The 21,572-nt window shown below is 36.1% G+C and overlaps 2 protein-coding genes across 7 annotated transcripts in view; one reads left to right on the top strand and one right to left on the bottom strand.

Annotated features, from left to right (window-relative positions):
- Positions 1-19,744, top strand: part of TIMM9 (translocase of inner mitochondrial membrane 9) — a 27,037-nt gene extending 7,293 nt beyond the window's left edge. For 2 of the 5 annotated variants that reach the window (XM_007472953.3, XM_001369112.4), the window contains exons 2-4: positions 12,510-12,576; positions 13,074-13,169; positions 14,288-19,744. In XM_007472953.3, coding sequence (XP_007473015.1) covers positions 12,538-12,576; positions 13,074-13,169; positions 14,288-14,422 — 270 coding nt within the window. In that variant the 5' untranslated portion in view covers positions 12,510-12,537 and the 3' untranslated portion in view covers positions 14,423-19,744. Of the gene's footprint in view, positions 1-5,729; positions 6,115-10,534; positions 10,679-12,509; positions 12,577-13,073; positions 13,170-14,287 lie in introns of those variants that run through there. The other 3 variants (XM_056810822.1, XM_056810823.1, XM_056810824.1) reach the window with 3 other exon arrangements.
- The window catches only part of TOMM20L (translocase of outer mitochondrial membrane 20 like), a 13,312-nt gene continuing 4,783 nt past the window's right edge, over positions 13,044-21,572 (bottom strand). Inside the window, exons 4-6 of one of the 2 annotated variants that reach the window (XM_016425534.2) lie at positions 15,929-16,071; positions 14,891-14,956; positions 13,044-13,206 (exon numbers count right to left, since the gene is read on the bottom strand). In XM_016425534.2, coding sequence (XP_016281020.1) covers positions 14,903-14,956; positions 15,929-16,071 — 197 coding nt within the window. In that variant the 3' untranslated portion in view covers positions 13,044-13,206; positions 14,891-14,902. Of the gene's footprint in view, positions 13,207-14,324; positions 14,957-15,928; positions 16,072-21,572 lie in introns of those variants that run through there. The other variant, XM_001369085.4, reaches the window with a different exon arrangement.

The following is a 21,572-nucleotide window of genomic DNA, read 5'->3' as shown; positions in this document are numbered from 1 at the left end:
CCCTTAGTGGGGTACTCATGAAACCTTAGATATATTATAGCTTTCTGCTGGTCTCATTGTAGAGTTTTGAAGCTGCCTTTCCTCAATGTGTATAGTTTGTCATCAACTTTTAATACACTTCCTGCCCCCAGCTCCAATGTCGCAGAGATGGTGCTAAGATACAAGGTCATCCTGGGAATAGGGGCTGGCAGAGAACAGAAGGGTCCTCCCTCATTCCCAAAGTGATTGCTTGGCTGGAAGTGCTCTCTCATGGTTCACCACTAAAATCTCTTGGATTCTAAACTGTCTGAGCTCCTAGAGTGTTTTTGCTATACTCCTGATGTTCCTCTTAGTTATTGTATGACCTTCTCCTGGGTTCTTTTTGAATCATGAAAGTTTCTGTGTCTGGTTTATCCTAGTCTCCCATTTGCAGATACTACCATCAGACACTGCTGTTCCTGGTACATTGCTAAGTTGCATTGAGAAGTACAAATCCTCCATCCTTCAGAAGTTTGTTGTCTTTTGAATGAATGAATGAGTTCTTATTAAGTGCTTACTAGATGCCAAGCACATACCACGTAAGCACTGGTGATATAAATACAAAAAGATAGTCATTGCGCACACTCCAATTTGGGGAAACAACATACAAAAGGAAATACAGCTGGAGGGCAGAGACAAAGATTCAGAAGTCTTAAAAGTGCAGCCAAGGGCAGATGGCAAGATCCATACTTCCTTAGATTGTTAGATGATAGCACCAAGAATACAAGCAAGGCACAAGGTAAGGTCAAGAGGACCTCAGAATGCAGCAACAAAGCAGATTTTCAAAAGACTTCCATATTAGACTAAAGAGTTGGCCACCCTATTATTCCAAACCTCATAAGTCAAGCAGTCTTGATTGGTTCTGAGCATCCAGGGTAGGAATTGTGGCAAGTCAGAGGTTACTTGGGCCTGACAGATAGATGAAGTGAATATGAGACCAGTTCCTATAGTTGTTAGCAGGATGCATGTCTTATTTGTTTGCATTAATTTCAGAGCATTTTAAAACATCAACATATAGAAAAACCTAGAAAGTATATCAAGAAAATGAGAGAAGAAAATGGATAAAGATGAGTAATAGTTCAAAATAAAGAATGAAAAGGGTAAAAGAAAGTAGTGTAGAGGTTATTTTGCAGGTTTAAACAAAATAGTGCCTTAAGTCAAATTTTACTATCTTCAAACACTGACTCTTTCTCACTTGTCTAGCTACCTTTGGAGCTTTTGATTGCCTCAACTTTTAAATGAGAGGACCATGCTTCCACTCAAGATCTGTGTCACAAGTCATAATATCCAGCTTAGCAAAATGCTGGCAGCATTATCCCTCAGTTTGTTTTCTAGCAATTGTCCTTCCAGTGCCCAATCCATTTATTTATATCTTTGATAAATTGATTATCTGTGTTCATGAGTTCCTCCATGTTTGAGCCTTTGCTTGCCCAATCTCTTTGATAGTTGCTTCTAATGCTGCTGTTAGGTATGTCTAGAGCACAGAATGTTTACCCTTTATGTTTAGAACATGGCCTGATTCTCAGTAGACTCCATAACTCCTTGTACAACCTCTTCCCTTTGAGTATGTCTACAAGTACCCTTTATGTACACAGTCTGATTAGAGGCTGATCCCTAGTACCGCTGATGGCCCACCTCCCAGAGACATATGTCTGTAACTCATTTAAGCAGCCCCTTTAAGCCCTTGTTGTTCAGTCATTTCGGTCATATCCAATCTTCATGACCCAATTTTGGCTTTTCTTGGCAAAGATACTGGAGTGGTTTGCCATTTCCTTCTCCAGATCTTTTGATAAATGAGGAAACTGAGGCAAACAGGGTTAAACTACTTGCCCAGGGTCCCACAGCTAATAAGTATCAGAGGGCATTTTTGAAGTCAAGAAGAGTCTTCCTGACTCACTCTATCCAGTGAACCACCTGTTCAAAGACCTGTTTAATATGTTCTCAACTTCTTTTCAGCCTCCACAGCATGGGTCAAAGAGAGTCTCTGTCTTGCAAGGTAATGTGGCCAACCCTCAGAGGGTCACAAGGCCATTCTTGAAGACAAGGGGAACATGGACTCTGTTCTTCACCCCAAACAACTCCCTCTCCTGGGCTTAGCTGGAACTGCTCTCTACTGATTCCCTATCTTCTGTTGACAATTCAACAGCAGGTATAAGAGAATCTCTATAAAATTTAATAGAATTAATATTCTGATACAGTTAAGCCAAATATTTTCTAGAATATATATATCTTTAAGAACCAAAATGTTAATAAATACCATTAGCACCAAGAAGTCAATTTGGCATAATAATATAATAGAGCCCTCTCTCTTCCCCTACTTGGGAAAGAACATTCAAAATATAGTCTGGTCTCCTAGAAGAGGAGTTGAAAATCAAATGATCCTAAAAGAAAATCCAGAAGGAGAGCTTCAATTCAGAAGAAGAAAATATTTTAAGGAGGACATCTGTAGTGGTAGATGAGAAATTTGACCTGTGTAAAGATTTGGGAATAGAAAAAATATTGCAGAGGAAAGGAAAAGGACAATATTTGGTGGTTTAAAAAAAAAATCTAAACACTGCCTAAGTAGAAGGAAGCCAGATATTCTAAAAAGGAAGTGTCTTCTCCTTTAAGAAATAATCCAAGGGAAATCCTCAGGCACCATCATGTCTTTAGTTTAAAATTAAACTTTAACTACATTAAACTAAACTACATTAAACTACAAGTACAGGTGAGAGGAAGAAGACTAGAGTACTGTTGGCAGGTGACTCCCTGCTCAAAGATATCAAGGCAGCTATTTGTTTAACTGATGACAACAATAGAAAGGTTCATTATATTCCCAGGACACATATGGAAGACATATCAAAAGGCATTTGTGGAAAGTTTTCCAAACAAATGGCTACCCACTTGTGGTTATTCATGTGGAAACAAAGGATACCACCAAAAGGAACCTAGAAAGCATTACCTGGTGGTGTGAAATTTTGGCCAAAAAACTGGAGACCATAGCAAAGATACTATTTTCTTCTTTGCGGAAGAAGGCAATGGTTGTAAAAAGGAAAAAAAATAATTTGGGAAGTAAACTTATACAACAATCATTGAAAATAGAATTTAGATTTCTAGGTAATAACTTAAAATAAATAAGTAATAGGTTCCTCTCCAGAGACAAGGACTCCAACTACAAGGGAACAAGCATTTGCTAAGCCTGCTTTATGCCAGCCTCTGTTCTAAGCACTTTACAAATATTATCTCATTTGATCTTCACAACAACAATGTGAGCTAAGTGCTATTATGATTCCCATTTTGCATTTGAAGAAACCAAGGCAGCCAAAGGTTATATAACTGGACCAGGGTTGCACAATTAGTGTCTGAGGCCAAATTTGAATTAGGTCTTTGTCCTGAGCCCAAGCCCAGTACTCTATCCACTGTGCCACCTAGTTGCCTACACTGTTTGCAGGTACCTTGCAAATCTAATCAAACAAAAGGGACCGTGAGAGAGACTAAACTACCTATGTGTATAAAACAAGCTAGATATCATAGAGAATAACTATAGGAAATTAAGACAAACTGTGCCATAGTATCTTGTGTCATCCAGTGATGAGAGGAGAAGTAGAAATGAGTGGTGATAGTTGAGGCAGCTATTTGTTTTCTCTAAAAAGAGCTATTCCAGACCATAATAGAACCTGAAGATAAAAATTCAAGAAAAAAGCCAGTTGTAAAGCCAATGGCCTTAAATAACTACACAAAAATACTCAAATATACAAAAGCAGGGTGAATTAACAGTCCTGATGTCAAGAGACAAAATGTTTTGAGGACTTTCACTGAAATTTGTTGGGATCAAACCCACTACTGAAATATGGTTCTAGGAAAATGAGTCTTGTTCAGAAGAAGTGGGATTGACAAGGTCAGGGTGGAAGGGAAAGATGGAAGCATTTTGTATTAAAAAAGGCTTTTTTAAGGAAGAAATTGAAGTACTTCAGTGGTAGGTATGATAGAGAACATTTGGGTGAAGATGGGGGGGGGACACCATGATTTTGCATTCAACATATACCACAGCCACCTGAAGAGGAAGAGAAAATGGATAAGGATTTAGGTAAACAGATTCCAAGCTTAATACAGAAACATGATAGAATAGTGATGGAGGACTTCAACTATCTTGAAATCTGCTGCAACCTTCTATCAGACAAAAAGAAAGCCACTTTGATTTTGCCTTAGTGATCGTTTCATCTTCAAAAGATGGAGGAACAAAGGAAAATTCTCTTCCGTATCTGATTCTCAACAAAGAGAGGTAATTGAATTATAGGACTCTTGGGGGGGAGAATGATTAATAATCTTTTTTTTTTTTTACCCTTATCTTCCATCGAGGAATCAATACTGTGTGTTGGTTCCAAAGCAAAAGAACACTAAGGACTATGGAATGGGGGTCAAGTAACTTGCCCGGGGTCACACAGCTAAGAAGTGTGTAAGACCAGATTTTAACCTAGGACCTCCTATCTCTGGGCCTAGCTCTCAATCCACTAAGCCACCTTCCTTCCCCCTTAACAGTCTCTTAAGAATTTGTGAGAGGAGGAGAGAAAAGCTGGGCATACTAAATTTGGGGAAAGCACATGTCATAGGATACAGTTGAAAGATAAATGGGATTCCATGAACTGAAAGTCTGCAAGGAAAGTTAACCTGGGAGGGGTAAGAAACTCAAGAATAAAATTCTGGTTCTACAAAAGGAACCATTTCTGAGGAAGAACAATAAAAGTTGTCTAGAAAAAGTGATATGGATGGATAGAGAATTCACCAATCAACCTAGTTTTTTTTGTTTGTTTGTTTGTTTTTTACCAAAAAACATGCAGAATATGTAATCAAGAGCCAGTTACAAAGTTACAAAGGATAAAAAGTACAGCCTGACATGAATTCTGTAAGGAAAGTTTCAGAAGTGCTCAGGCTGATGAAAGATGTAAAGGATAGAGACCCTAAGCAGTAACTTTCTACAATAGTACAACCACCTCAAGGGATGCATTATTTATCCCTGTCCCTTTTTTTCTCCTTGAGGATTAGAGGGATATATTAATACTGTTTGTATGAGAGAAGAACAAAAAGGGAGGAAAACTAAGGACAACTAAAAAGTTTGTTTTTTAAGCTATTATGGGGAAGGGAAAATCAAAAGAGATAAATACTAGGAAGGGCAAAACATAAAGATCATAAAGACAACAGGAGAACCTCATAGTTCTTAATTTTACTTGTTTTCTCTGCCAAGGAGAAATATCTTTGGATTAGAAAGGACATGGAGAAAGTAGCTATTACTATAACAGCTAGTAGGTATATAGTGCTTTGAGGTTCACAAGATGCTTAACAAGTATTCTCATTTAATTCCTAAAGCAAGCCTTAGAGGTAGAGCCAATTAGTGTCCACATTTTGAAAATGAGGAAACTTGAGACAGAGAGGCTTGCCCAAGAGCACACACCTAATAAGTGTCATAAGTTGGTTTTGAACTCATGTCTTTCCTGACTTTAGGTCCAGCTGTTTCTATAGCAAGTTTGATGTTCAGTATAAGAAGATAGTAAAAAAGCACCTAGCTTCCCTTAATAAATCCAGGCCACCTGTCTTATATGAACTACCCCTTCAGGTATGGAAAGAACTAGCAAGCATGATTACTGATTCATTGTTAGTGATATATAAAAGCTTAAAGAAAATGGAGGAGGTACCCTGGGACTCATGCAGAAACAATATCCCAGTGTTCCAAGAGTTAAGAGAATAGAATCAGCCAATGGTTCCTGGAGAAGAAAAAATTCTAGAATGCATTATTAACAAGATCATTAGTATCTAGAAAATAAAACTATGAAAGGTAACAGCAAGTGTAGCCATGCTCACTTTTCCATCCCCAAATTATCCCACACAAATCTGGAAAAAGTACTATACCAAGTCCTATATAGGACTTTTTTTTAAAAAACACCATGAGTCATTTTCCAGGCCAGATAAGCAAAAGGAGATAGACCAAAAGGTCTGTAGACCTTAGAGATAGAGTTAAGGAATGACCACACAGCATTCCAGGACAAGAAGAGGCAGTATACCAGGGCAAGAAGAAATCTCGGACTTACTGAGAGTCTGGTCTTGTAAAAGGAACAGGAACAGGTACCACTTTCCAGCTCTCTAACCACTCAGGTTTGAATCACAGCTCCAGGTTTGGCTTAGGAGGGATTCTGCCCCTCAAGGGTAAAAAGGAATTGGGGACTCTAGACTGTGTGAACTAAGCAAGGATCAAGTTCAGAAGTAAACAGTAGATATGTAGCTCTGACTTCAGGAGCCAAGTAGAGTCTCAGTTCTGGCCTCCAGCACAGTCTGAAACATACAGCAGAATATCCAGGGCAGGAATCCCAGCCAAAAAAGGAACCTGAAATTCTGTCACTCTGAACCAGCAGAGCCCTCCAACTGGCTGATAGTGACCAAGTCAGGGAGCAATATATTAAAACACCAATTGGGACAAGCCCACAAGTGTGTTGCTTATACCCAAATCCAAGTCAGGATCTTGAAGAGCTCCTCAGACCAAGGAGGTAGCAATCAGAATTAGTCCTAGATCAAGCCCATAAGAAAGCAGCAGAAGGACCCAAAAGGCCACAAGCTCAAGCCAAATTGCCCCCTCAAAAGTGCACACCATGGCTCTAATTAAAGTCCAGGGTCCTGGAAGAATGGAAAAACAAACTAAAACAATTCCACCATAAAAAGCTACTATGATACCAGAGATGCCACATACACCAAAAAAAAAAAAACCCACCACTCAAGAACACGAGTTAAAATGTTTTTTCTTGGGGGAGGCTGGGAGGCTCAGTGGATTGAGAGCCAGGCCTAGAGTTGGAAGGGCCTAGGTTCACATCTGGCCTCAGACACTTCCTAGCTGTCTGACCCTGGGCAAGTCACTTAACCTTCCTTGCCTGCCCCTTACTGCTCTTCCGCCTTGGAACCAACACACAGTATTGGATTCTAAGACGGAAGATAAGGGCTTTTTTAAAATGTTTTTTTGGGTTTTGTTCGTTTAAGTAAAATTAGAGCACAAGAGAGAAAAAAACTGGAAAAGAACTGAAAGCAAGATATGGAATGGGAATTAAGTTACCACAAGAGGTACAAAGTTTTACTCAAGCAACAAACTTCTTGAAAATAAGAATGGACCAAACTAGAGAAAATTACCCAATGAGAAGAACTACCAAATCAAAATAAAAAAACTGGCCAGGTTTGGGGGAAGAGGGGATTAAAAAGAAAATGTAAGGTATTTCATAGCAAAAAAAAATACTGACCTTGAAAACAGATGTAGGAGAGATAAGAAGATATATGAGAGATAAGAATCATCAAACTACTCAAAAGCCATGACCAAAAAAGAGCCTAGCCATCAAGAAAACTGCCCAGATATCTGAGAAGCAGTAGGTAAAGTAGAAATTGAAAGAAGCCACCAATCACCTCTGGAAAAAAATCTCAAAAAGCAAATTCCTAAGAACACAACAGCCAAAACCTAGGACTTCCATGTCAAAGGAAAAAATACTACCAGGAGCCAGAAAAAGAATTTCATGTACTAAGGAGATCCAGTCAGGCTCACTCCTAACTTGGCAGCGAACATACTACAAAGGAATAGAGTTTGAAAAAAAAAACAATTATTCCAGAATGCAAAGAATATAGGCCTATAAACAAGAATATCTTACTTGGGAAAATGAAATATCACCTTAGAAGAGGAAAAAATGGAACAGAAGATATTCAGGCATTCCTAGTGAAAAGACCAGAGCTGCCTAGAAACTTTGAAGTTCAAATCCAAGAATCAGAGAAACATGAAAAAGTAAGCATGCATGAACAATTTCAAAGAACTAAACAAGTATAAACTGTTACAGAAAGGTGCCGCGTATGGTACCTCTGAACGCTGTTGTCATCATCATCGATCACTAGGGGAGTCTTAGAGGGCCTAAAAGTAATTTTGTTACATTTGGTGATCTTAAAAGAATTGAAAAGGGAGAAGAAGAATACCTAGGGGTGAAGAGGGGGTAGGAAGAATGGAAAAAAGTAGGTACACAAATACAAGTCTATATAAAATGGGTAGGGGAATTGGCAACACTTGAACTTCACTATCATCTAAACTGATCAAAGGAAGGAAGAATATATAAACTCACACAGTTGAGTACAGAAATATATTCTTTGGGTACAGAAATAGGAGAGGAAAGGGTAGATTCAGAGAAAGCAATATAACTATGAGTCTACAAAAAATATATAGCAGCCTTTTTTGCAGTGGCAAAGAATTAGAAATTGAGGGCAGCCCATCAATTGGAAAATGGCTGAAGAGGTTATGATATATTATGAATATGATATAATACTATTTGCTATAAGAAACTAAGAAAGGAATGGTTTCAAAGAAACCTAGAAGTGTTGTATGAGCTAATAGAGTGAAGTGTAAAGAACGGAAAATTATTTATATAATAACCTTTTTGTAAAGACAACTTTGAAAGGCTTAGAAATTTCAATCATCATAATGACCAACCATGATTCCAGATGATCCATGATATTGTATGCTACCTATCCCACAATAGAGAATTGATGAACTCAGAGTAAAGATTAAGCTTTTTTTAAAAAATATGGCCAATGTAGGAATATATTTGACTATACATGTTTGTAGCAGGGGTTTGTTTTTCTTTCTTTTTCAGATTTCAGATAATAGCTTTTGGTTAAAAATTGAAAGATTGAATTGGTGATCTTGACAAATAATCTCATCAGGAACATATCATACCAAACTAAACATAGTTTGTTTTTTTTTAAGTTTAATAAACTTTTATAGAGAATAGGATGTGTCATACTATTCTTCTGGACAGTATGGAAATGTGTGTTAAATACCCAGAGGGATGTTGTGCATTTAAGCTGGTTGGATAACCAAACTTCAAAGAGTAGTCATTAATAGTTAAAAATATTTGGAAAAAAGGTCCCCTGAAGTATCCTGAGGGTCTCTACTTGATCCTATGCCATGTAACATTTTTTATCAATTATTTGGAATAAAGGCATAGGTGGAATGCATTTGTAATTTGAATAATAACATAAATCTGAGACAGATAGTGAACATACCAGATAACAAAGTCAGGATCCAAAAAGATCTTGACAGACTGAAACATGAGGCTAAATTGAATGAGATTAAATTAAATTAGGGAAAAATATAAATGTAAATTGCTCAGAGTTGTTAGAATCGGAGTATATAAAAAGATAAAAAAGAACCCATTGAATAACTCCTAAAAGAAGTCCCAGGAATGACTTACCCATGGTGAAAAGACCAAAGATTGGTAGGAACTCTGAATTATAAGCACCAAGAAAGATACATTTATTTGAGCAATGGAAGGAGCAATGTGTAGTGCTAACACTCTAGGAGAAAAGAAAGGAGTGTTAAATAAGAGAAACAGATCTCAGGATTAATTGATTCTATTTTGAGGGTTTAAAGAGGCATAAGAAAAAGAAAGAAAAGAAAAAAGGACATAGAACGTTCTATTTCTCATAATTGGATTGTGTAAGAAAAGGTCCACAGACATGGAGGAGAAGGAGTGGAAGTGGATGGATATTCATCAGATGAACCTCATTCTTACCTGAAATGGACAAAAAGGATTGAATATACCCCACACAAACAGTTTAATGTAGAAATACATCTAATGCAATTGGTGAAGGGTTTTAAATGAAGGGAATAGTCTGAGCAAAACAAATTTCTTGATTCTGGAGAGATTAAAGGGGGGGGATAAAACTAAGGGGCTGCCATAGATTTTTTTTTTGATAGTTGTGAAATGAATAAACAGATTTGGTAGATAGATGTAAAAGAATATACTGTGCTATAAGAAATAATTAGAGATGATTTCAGAGAATTTTAGGAAGAATAAGTTGATTCAAAGTGCAGAAAACAGACCCAGAGAAACAATTTATACAAGGATAGCAACACTGTTTAAAAAAAAACAACTTTGAAAGACAACCTAGGATCAGTGCAGTGAACAACCATATTGATAAAGCATGTTATCCATCTGCTGACAGGGGATAGACACAAGGTGCAGATTCTTACATTTTTTCAGACATGGCCACTCTGTAGATTCATTTTATTTAACTAAACTACAAGGTATATGTTTTTAGTTGAGGTGGGGAAATTAAGAGAAAGGAGAAGTTGGCAATAGTAATGCCCCCCAAAAGGCTATTGTGACACTTTAAGTACAGAAGGAAGCAGAGCAGCTTTTAAAGTAATGAGTAGAATTATTGTAAACTTTTTTTTAAAAGCAGGCAATATGGGGGCAGCTAGATGACTCAGTGGATTGAGGTAGCCAGGCCTAGAGACAGGAGGTCCTGGATTCAAATGGCCTTAGACACTTCTTAGTGGGGCAACCCTGGACAAGTCACTTAAACTCCATTGCCCTACTGCTCTTGGATCCAATACACAGCATTGATTCTAAGATGGAAGGTAAGAGTTTAAAAAAAAAAAGTAAACCATATAAATTAGAGATTTTCAATTTCATATAGAGTCCTCTTTTTGTGTTCTGCTGGAAATGCCTTTTGATATTTTAAGGTCAAAACACAATCCCACTTCCATCCCCAAAGAAGCAATTACCACTGCAAAAAGTCAGGAGCAGGGAGAAGCAATTTTTCAGCATTGTAGAAGATGGATTAAATTGAAGAGGGGGGAGACAGTATGCAGAGATACATTTATGAGGTAAGAGAGCCTAAAAATGAGTGATTGTGTATTTGTAGAGTGGGAAACAAATACAAGAGGTCTGAATGAGGTGAGATTGGCAAGAATTGGTCTTCAACCATAGCCTATATGACCACCTATTTTATAATGAGGTTTCTTTTTTTGTGTAAGGTTTGGAACACCGTTCAGTAAGCACTTAATAAGTGCCTTTGAACATGCCACACAGTGTGCCAAGCACATAGCTACAAAAATTAGAAAACAATTATCTCAAATCTCCACAAAGCAGGTGGTAATCTTAAAAGTGACATCAAACTGGAAAAACTAGTGGGTTTTGTGAAAGAACAATGCTTTTTGGCCTATTTAAGGAATCATGAGTCCACAAAGCACAAGAAGAGGTGATGGATAAAAGGGAGAGGAAAAGAAAGTTGGTTAAACTAAGATAGGAAGAGTAGATTCTGTAGAAAGCTCAACATCACTTGCTTCATATTCTACAGGAATCAAAATTAGAATTCTCATAGCCCCCTTCATTACTTTAAAATGTTTTATATTGGAGGCAGCTAGGTGGCTCAGTAGATTTAGAGATAGGATGTTCTGGATTCTCATCTGACCTCAGACACTTCCTAGCTGGATGACCCAGAGCAAGTCACTTAACCCCCATTGACTAGCCTTTACCACTCTTCTGCCTTAGAACCAATACATACTATTGATTGTGTAAGATGAAAGGTAAGGTATATTTTTTTTTTAATTTTTTATATTAAGCTAACATATGAGAGTAGCATCTAATTGGATGTATACAATAAGTGTTTATACTTTATGAAAGTTTTTAAGAACTCAATATTCATAAATACAGCATTATGACTTATAGGAAGCTACATAGTACAATGGAAAGAGCACTAGTTCTCAAGTCAGAAAATCTGAGTTCAAACTCTGCCTCTGACACTTAATTATATAGCTTTAAGCCACTACTTCCCTAGGCCTCACTTGTTTGTAAAATGTAATATTTGGACTAGCTGGGGAGATCCTTTCTAGTGCTATCTAGCTTTATGATCCTATAAAATGTTATCAACTCAGACCAGACATAATTTTGTGGTTATGAGAAAATCCAAATACTCCAAAGAGGTATTTTAATCTTGCCTTTTTCTTCTTTTGTCTCTCTACAAATTGAGTTTAATTAAATAAAGTTTTCTCTGAATGGAAATTGTATGTATAGGTTAGTCTCTGCAGTTATCTTTTATTGGAAGATAAGCTTTCTAGGAAACCCATGGATTTTCAAGTTTGGATATTTAACATAAGAATGGGTATTGCATTATAATAGTTTTCAGAGGTTTTTGTTTATTACAATGATGCTTTTCTAATTTCCTAGGTTTTAGACAGTTCTTGCTAGAGACAAACCTAGTTATTTTGGAGCTATCAATGGGGTTGTCACATTAATACCAGAGACAACTGTAAAAGTTACCAAAATCTCAAAGCTACCATAAAATAATGCACTTAATATTTTGTTACAAGAGCCTGCTTCCATAAACTAACTCAGCAAAATGGCAGGAATGAACTACTCTGGCTGGTAAATTAAGGGATTATTTAGTATAAGTACTAGCTTTTTAACTTATTTTAAGTACATATACATATGCATATATGTACAACATATATAAGTATTTATAAGTACTAGTACTGTCTTGTACTTAACCATCCCCATCACCCCCAAAAAAAAAATTCCCTGGTCTCAAGGAGACTATAGAGACAAAGTGAGATTTTTTTCAAACATGAACCATTGTTTTTAGTTATATCTTTTTTTGGTTCTATTTCATAAATGTAGCCATTTCTTTTCAGTTTAATTTTTTTTTATTTCTAACAGAGGTGACTGATCTACATATCAAAAGAATATGGCTGCACAAATATCAGAAACTGATCAGATTAAACAGGTGAGATTCACTTAAAGAAAACTAGTTTCAAAAAATTAAAAATGTGCCACTGGATGCAAATTTAGGTATAAAGTTTCCTCAATCAGTTATTTCAAATTTCATCTCTAAAGGAGGATAATCAAGTAACAAGAATGTATAAATAATGCTTTTTTTTCTTTTGGCAAATAATTAGAAAAAAATAAAATCAAAATTTGAGCTTTAATTTGCAGATTAAAATTACTACCCTATTTCTGTTCATTTAGGAAGATAACTATTCATATAGAAAATTTTTTTCCACTTTTGTTTTCATTTTTGCATTTTGCAGAATTGTTGTTGGAATCTTTAAGAAAATTTATTTTCTATTTGATATAATTCTGTGCCTGATCACTGTTCTTCTGTGCACTATTTATTCTAGTTTCTAGGCATGTTTGGTTGAAAAGTAACTTCTATTACTAGGTTAATCTCAAAGATAGGGCAGCATAAAAAAATAATTTCATTGACTTTTAATTTCTTCACAGTTTAAAGAATTTCTTGGAACTTACAATAAACTCACAGAAACTTGTTTTCTGGATTGTGTTAAAGACTTCACAACAAGAGAGGTTAAACCAGAAGAGGTATGTAACTTTTTCCACTAACACTTGCCCTGATTTTCTATAAAGAAACAAGATAGAAAAAGCCCATTAGTGCATTCTTTGATTGTTTCTCTAATTTTTTGGACTAAGTTTTTAAATCATGGCTTTTTTATGCCATCATTCTGAGAATTTAGGGTAGTCTTCACATTTATTGATACTATTGCCAGTTTTACAAGGCATTCACATGTTACTGAGGCAAACTTGTCAGAAAAGAGGTTTGTCCTATCACTTTTTTCAAACCTTTACCTTCTGCCTTAGAATAGAAATTATCAATTCTAAGTCAAGAAGAATGGTAAGGGCTAAGCAACTGAATGACTTGCCCACGGTCTCACAACTAGGAAGTATCTGAGACCAGATTTGAACCCAGGGTCTCCCTTCTCCAGACCTGGCTCTCTATCCATTTAGCCACCTACCTATCCCTATTCTGTCAATTCTTAGGGGGTCTCTTATCTTAGTGATCCCTAGCAAAGACTTTCCAGCAAAGATAACTGCACTAAAGAAATTTGATATGCCCCTTCCAATTGTTCCAGAGTACTCATGTTGTTTTTGGAAACAGCCCAACTTGAACTTAGTGTAACATTACATAGTTAGAATATAGACCCTGTTGCAATTTTTCCTTTATATTTTCTGAATTAAAATTTCGCTTAGGCACAAAGTGTTAAGCCTCTTTCCATTATATAAACTATTGCTTAGCATTTATACCCTCCTCCATATTTACCAGGAGAGTTAAGTATTACTTTTTTTGAAACTAATAATCCTTTATGATGATTCTCCCTCTCACAACTATAAACAAATTATATTTGAATTGTTAGAACCAACTTTTTCCACAAGAAGGAGCATTTGACTATTTTTGCTGCCATTCCATTCCTATCTTTTTTTAGAAATCTTAAATAAGGAATTAAGGGAAAAGATCTACCAATAAAAGTAGCACAAAAGAGCTTGTACCCCACTTACTATCCATTTGCTAATTTGATTTATTTTTGCTTCCAATATAATGTAAAGACAAAATCTTAGTACTGCCAATTGTCTTTTGGGAATATGTAAATTTTAAAATAAAATTTACTGCCATCTCTCTTAATGCCTTCGTCCCTTTTTTCTAGTCTACCTGCTCAGAACACTGCCTACAAAAATATTTAAAAATGACACAAAGAATATCCTTGAGATTTCAAGAGTATCACATTCAACAGAATGAAGCTCTGGCTGCCAAAGCAGGACTCCTTGGCCAACCACGATAGAAAAGTGTTAATGGATGGACCTTTCCATATAGCAGTGCCAACAGTTGTTGCATTGGAAGTAGGAGTTCTTTTGATCTTAAACTGTTGTGGATAATTTTCACCATGTCATTGATTTTGAGCATTTCGCAAGTGGAAACCATTGGAGAAACAAATGTGCTTCTTACCAGGAATAAGCAAAGTACAAGATCTTGTCTTACTGTGCAATGAAAGTATTAAGATGCAACCTTTGTGGGGGCCTTAAAATTCAACAGCCTGGCCACTTGATTAGCAAAATAAACCATTGTTTCTTCAATTGTGACTGTTAATTTTAAAGCAAAGTATGTGTTCAATCATGTGTAACATAAAAATTATTTTTATTACCAAAAGTAAAATAAGTGGCAACATTTAAGTTCATATTTTTATCAATAAGCAGCTGTTTATACCAAGAATTACCATAGTATCCAGATTGGAGTCTATCTGAATACTTACCTGAAATATTTTTCACTCAGGATCATCCTCAAGGCATTCCCGTTCATTCATTTCTGCCTCAAATTGCTGGTAAATACACAAGAGTTATTTGCTGATCATTTCAATGCATAGTCTTTCCTTCCCTCCCCTTCACTCTGTTCTACCTGTCTCCCTCCCTCCCCCAGTCTGTCTTCCTCTGTCAGGATGAGCATTTGACTTTTTTCCTGTGCCTCTAGGAAAAATCGCATCCATTACTAGCATTAAGAAGTATGTCTACTGACAGTCATGGTCTTTACACAGATTATGAGAAAGAAGCATGCATAATAGGGTTCCAGATCACCTATATATAATTCATTTATCACCACTTAAATTCTGGGTTAGCCAGATTTTCTCTCTTAAATATGCCCAAGTTAAATAAGAGAAACCAAAGTTAAATTATTTATTGGCTTAAAAAATGCACAAATAAAATGAGTATCTATGAAAAGTAATGGCTGACTCAGGCATAAAAGAGAATGGGTTTTTGTAAACAATTTTAATCTGATGACAAATAAAAAACAACTATAGCTAACAATTACTTGGGTAAATTCCATTTGATTCAAATATTAAATTGTAGTTAGAAAGATAAAAGAATTTAGGTCTAACAAAAGTGACTTATTGTATTTCTGTCACTGATGGAAAGAAAAACATTTTCATATAATGATGTAACTTGAAGTAGAATGGAAAAATCTTTATGATAAATTTACATATGCTTTTTTTTTTAAAGCCTCCTTTAGAAGCTGAACTATTTCACTTCATTATCCAGCCTCAGCAGACACAACTGTTAACTGAAATCCTGAAGTGCAAAAATGAAAAAATCTGAAATTTGACCAAGGTATCTTAGAAATGTGACAAACATATACCACATCTCAACAAAAGAATTGATTAATTACCCTAGGGTGCTAGAGTAATCAGTATTTTAGAAAAGATACACTTCAGATGTCTTTCAACATGAATATACACATGGATATAAAATTCTAATTTTCCACCTTGATTTCACAAAATAATGAAATCCATACAAACCTGGCACATCGCAGGTAGTTTGCGCATCAGCATATCAAAGACCATAGGAGGCAGTGTTTGTTTGAAAACGTCCAGAAGTTTCTGTGGCTGCCCACATACTAAAATGGCATTGCTTAGATGTTCAACTCCTATTTTGTGTTCACCTGAAACAAAGGCATGTTGGTTTTGAATGAAAGTTCCAAACTTTTTTTTTTTTATCAAATTCTTTTACCACAAAATGCCAATAATCTCAACATGTTAAAGTACACCTTGACCAAATCTGTCATTAAAGATAGGAACCCTTGCTTTCAAATGTAATAGTGTCAGACAAAATACCTATCATACAGAACATCAGATAGGAGAGGTATCAAAAAGAATTTGCTGGATTTAAAATGTCATAGTAGAAAAGGAAGGCTAATGTAGCTTGAGCTACAACAAACACAATGTTTGGAAGTGTTAACAGCCTTTGACTTTGAAAATTGTTAGCTCTACAGTGTTGTATTTGAGTTTCTTTAATTAAAATAGAGGGACTATATTGGTTCATACTGGAAAGATAAAATCTTTTAAACTATTCCACAGTAGTCTCCACACTAAATAAAACATATAGGAAGGTAGCTCTCTGAATGTAATAAATATGGAAAGGATTACACCCAGAACTATAATACTTAGTGAACATTAATCAATATTTGGTGGAAACCTTCTAGAGGAAATCTCTATAAAATTTCTCACTGTAAGAACCACAAAAAGTCTCAGAAAAAGAATAGGAGAATTAAAGAAAGAAAGAAGGATGGAGATTAGGGAAGATATTAAAACTCAATGAAGAAATCAGAAAGAATAAATAATTTAGAAAACGAAAATAATAGAGGGATTTGCTCATTTGTTTTACAATTCTGTCAGTTCTCATTAAAGACTTGGAATAGACATAGGATGTGGGTTAATTGTAAGGTTTCTTTTAACACTATATATACGCTTTGATATGTCTTAGATTATTGGCCTGTTGATTATATGAAATATAATGGATTCTATTATCAAATACTGTCAATATTAACATTTCATGTTAATTTGTTCATTAAGTTCAAAAAAGGGAAAAAACTTATTTTTCTAAGGCAGGTATATCTCCATATTATATCCATAGAAGTCATAATAATTTGAATTTTCTGGTACTACCTTGTCCAATCCTCTCGTTTTACAGATGAGGAAACCAATTTGTGCAGTTAGTTGCAAATACCTTCTTAGTACTTTACACACAGGTAATAATAGTATGTACCAGAGCCAGCTTTAAACCAGATCCTCTGACTCAATACCACAATGCCCCTGTTTATCACAGGATTTTCATGATCATTTATAGTTAAATATAGCTAGAACTGAAAAATAGATCATTCAAGAACAAGATTCATATTCATGAAAATGATCTCTAAAACATGCTGACCTCTGGGGTCCTCCATCTCCATCAAGTGACTCCTTGAGCCCCCTTCATCACACCGTTGATCTCACCCTAGTATTCCACTATAAAGAATTCCTGACCATAACTTCCTACAGTTTATCCTCTCCCTATGCTTCATTCTAGTCCTATTCTTTGCCTTCATTGGGGCTCTCAATTTCTTCTGAGGTCTTAACCCACACTCTTGCTGAAATTCATTTTCCTCTCCCCAGTATTGAAGCTCTGCTCCTACTTATATACTCATGAAGAGATGAAGTCACACTGTTGTGATTGGATCCACTAGAAGTGTTTCTCTAATCTCCATTGGACCTTCCTGCAGTGTATATAGTCCAGCCTGACTGGCCTTACTGCTATTCCTCTTATCTCCATGACTTCGAATTGCCTTCCTACCCCATGCTGGGAATTCCTTCTTCCTCTTAGAATCTCTTCATTCAAAACTCAACTCAAACACTTTTTTACATAAAACTTCTTCTGGTACACACACACACCCCTGCTAGTACCCTCTACAAATTATTTTGCATAGATTTGCATATGTACATGTATCCCCTAAAAGAATATAAATCTCTTGAGGCCAAGGACAGTTTTATTTTAGTCTTTGTGTATTCAGTGCCTGGCACATAAGCACTTAATACTTGTTTAATTAATTTAATCTCTCCCTACCTATTGGCTCATTCCCCTACTGCCTACAAATAGATCTTTCCTGTCCTTAAAAAACCCTCATTTAGGGAGGCAGTTGGTTGACTCAGTGGATTGAAAGCCAAGTCCAGAGACAGGAGGTCCTAGGTTCAAATCTGGCCTCAGATACTTCCTAGCTGTGTGACCCTGGGCAAATCACTTGACCCCAATTAACTAGCCCTTACCACTTCTGCCTTGGAACTAATACTTAATATTGATTCTAAGACAGAAGGTAAGAGTTTGTTTGTTTTTTAAACCTCATTTGTTCCTATAATGCCCTTCTAACAATTCCCCCTCCTCTTCACAACCAAAGTCCTAGAGAAGACATATATACTTATTGCTTCATTTCTTCTCATTGACTTCTGACCCTTGTAGTCTGGCTTCTGTCATCACCAAACCCAATTATACAACATTATTATGTTGTATCCTAGGTTGTATTATATTATGTTGTATATTATATACTCTGTGACAGGCAAGCACTATGCTAGACACTGGAGATACAAAGAGATAGAAGAATCCCTATTATCCAAGAGCTTCTACTCTAACGAATTCTGTTCTGACCAAAGTTACCAATTATTTCTTAATTGCAAAATCTGAACAGTTTTTCTCAGTCCTCACCTTCAGCCTCTCAGCTGCCTCTGCCACTGACCACCTCCTCTAGGTTTCTACAACACTGGTCCTAGTTTTCCAGCCTAATCAGTTTCATTTATTACATCGTCATCCCTATCTTGCTCTCCCAACTGTCCTGGCCATTCCTGGGAACCTCATGCACTCCTCCAAGAGTTTAATGATCATCCCAATGCAAATGATTCCTACATCTATGTATATCCAGCCATGTTCTCTCCTGAGCACCATATAACCAAAATGTCCAAAATAGAACTCATTATCACACCACTCTCATCCTTTATATTTTCCAAACTTGTCTATTTCTATGGAAGGCATTATTCCAGTTCATTCAAGTTCACTACCTCATAGTCATCCCTGTCTCTTACTTTCCCTTATCCCATGTATCCAGTTAGTTGCCAACATTTGTCAATTCTGCCTCCATATCTGTCATATCCATCCCAGTCTTCCCACTCATATGGCCACCACTCAGGTTCAAGCCCATGTCATCTCTTACTCAGACTACTGCAGTAGCCTCTTGACTGGATTCCCTACCACAGCTCTCCTTTCACCAAACCATCTTTCCCATAGCTGCCAAAGAGATATTCCTAAATCACAGGTCTAACCATGTCACTCTTATTCAATGAATTCTAGTGCCCCAGTGCCTCCTCTATTTAGCATGTAGAATCCTTCAACACCTGGCTTTATTATACATTCCTTCCCCTCACACTCTTTAGTCCAGCCACAATGGCCTTCTTGCTATTACAGTGACACTCTTATCTCCCATTTCTGCACCTTTGCACATCCTGTTCCCCATGTTTGGAATGGACTCCCTCCTCAACTCTGCCTCTGAAAATCCCTAGCTTTCTTAAGAACTGTTCAACTGCCACCATTTACGTGAGACCATAAGGTCCTGTTCATCCTAGCTGTGCCTCCAAAAAAAAATTACCTTGTATTTATTTTGTATGTACTTTTATGTGTACATGTCTTCCCCCCCCTTATTGAATGTAAGCTCCCTGGAGAGCAGAAACTGTTGGCATTTTTGTCTTTGTATCCCTAGCACTTAGTACAATGCCTGACATACTATTGGCACTTAATAAATGTTGTTGATTAATTGATTGAATGATTATCATTTGTAATTGAACATAGCTAGAATTGACTAATAAGCATACAAAAGTATACAAAGAATGTAGATTAATCATAGAACTAAAGAGTTGGGAGGTGACTTAAAGGTACAGAAAGTAAATAACTTGTCCAAGAAAGCATATTAATCAAGTTATCTAATTCCTGACCCAGTCATTTTCCTACTCTACCATTATAATTCTCTCAGTCTCCACATAGCATAATCAACATATAGGTTGTATTGGCCTATATTCCATAAGAAGAATATGTAAAGACTCAATGCAAGGCATTCTCTTGGCTTATATGCAAGAATTAATGTGTTTAATCTTAATTTTGTTTCCATTTTGCTAAAAATGAAACACTGTAGGGAAAGAAGTAGTATGGAATAAGTACACAAAAAATATCAAGACTTTTGCTTAAGAAAAAAAAAGATCAACCAGCTTCCTTTGAAACAACAAAATTGACCTGAACTTTTAAATAAATCTAGTAAAATTTTCTTCTTAATTCTGTAAATTCAAATTTTTTAAGTCTGCCTTGGCTTATAATTTCCCACCTAAAAATTCTCCACTCTATATTTGGTAGTTGTTCCATTAAAAAAATTTTTTTTATTTAGGTAAAATTGTGCTGATTTCTCTGAAAAATTAGGACCTGAATAACATTTCTTAACATGATTTATTATACCCAAATATTTGAATATGTTGTTTCAAAGGGAAATTGAAAGAAACTTTGGGGGGCAGCTCAGTGGATTGAGAGCCAGGCCTAGAGCCAGGAAGTCCTGGGTTCAAATGTGACCTCAGATACTTCCCCGCTGTGTGACCCTGGGCAAGTCACTTAACACCCATTGCCTAGCCCTTACCACTCTTCTTCCTTGGAACCAATACACAGTATTGATTCTAACACAAAGAAAGAAATATGAGATAACTACATCCAAAATTATAAAGATGTTTCACATAATCTGTGACACAAGTACTTCTTAGTTTTATCAACGCATTACTTTAAAGGTTAACACTTAAACATAAAGCAATTGAAAGCAAAATATGAAACCATGAAAGCCGACTTAACTCTTCTCAATAACACTTTGAGGTTTGAGCATCACAGATATTGTTAGCACTGTTTTGCAAATAAGAAAACTTTGGCCCTGAGAACTTAAGAGATTGATTGCCCATGATCACACAGCCAGTAAGTAATACAGGCAGTTGAGATCTGCATCTTCAATTCCAAGTCCACCACTTTTTTCTTGACACTATAATTAGTTTCTCCCAAACTAACATACTTTGGAATACATGGGAAAATCATCTTTTGAAAATTCTTATTAATTACTCATATCCTATATATGTCTTTTCTGAACATAAAATCCATTAACATGATTAAAATCAAGAGTGCTAGATTTAGTGGAAGATAGGAGTTCAAATCCTAGCTCTACTACTGATTTGTCCTCTGAATGAGACAATTAACATACTCTCCCTGAGATAGTTTCCTCATCTACAAAATGAAGAGGTTAGGGCTAGCTAGTTGACCTTTGGTCCCTTTCAGCTCTAAACCCATGATCCTACAGGAACAATAGGGCAGCTAGGTAGCAAAGTGATAAAGTTCTGGGCCTGGATTTTAAAATTCTTCCTGAGTTCAAATCTGGTCTCAGAAAATTACTAGCTGTGGAACCCTGGGCAAGTCACTTGCCCCTATTTACCTCAATTTTCTCATCTGTAAAATAAGATGGAGAAGAAAATGACAAACCACTCCAGTATCTTTGCCAAGAAAAATCAAATAGGGTCATGAAGAGTGAATTATACTACTAAGCAATTAAAATATTATAAATATGTAAAT

This window comes from Monodelphis domestica, chromosome 1 (genome assembly GCF_027887165.1).
Source record: "Monodelphis domestica isolate mMonDom1 chromosome 1, mMonDom1.pri, whole genome shotgun sequence".
NCBI lineage: Eukaryota > Metazoa > Chordata > Mammalia > Didelphimorphia > Didelphidae > Monodelphis > Monodelphis domestica.
The sequence above is the reverse complement of the archived record's forward strand: the minus strand, read 5'-3'. Positions and strand labels throughout refer to the sequence as shown.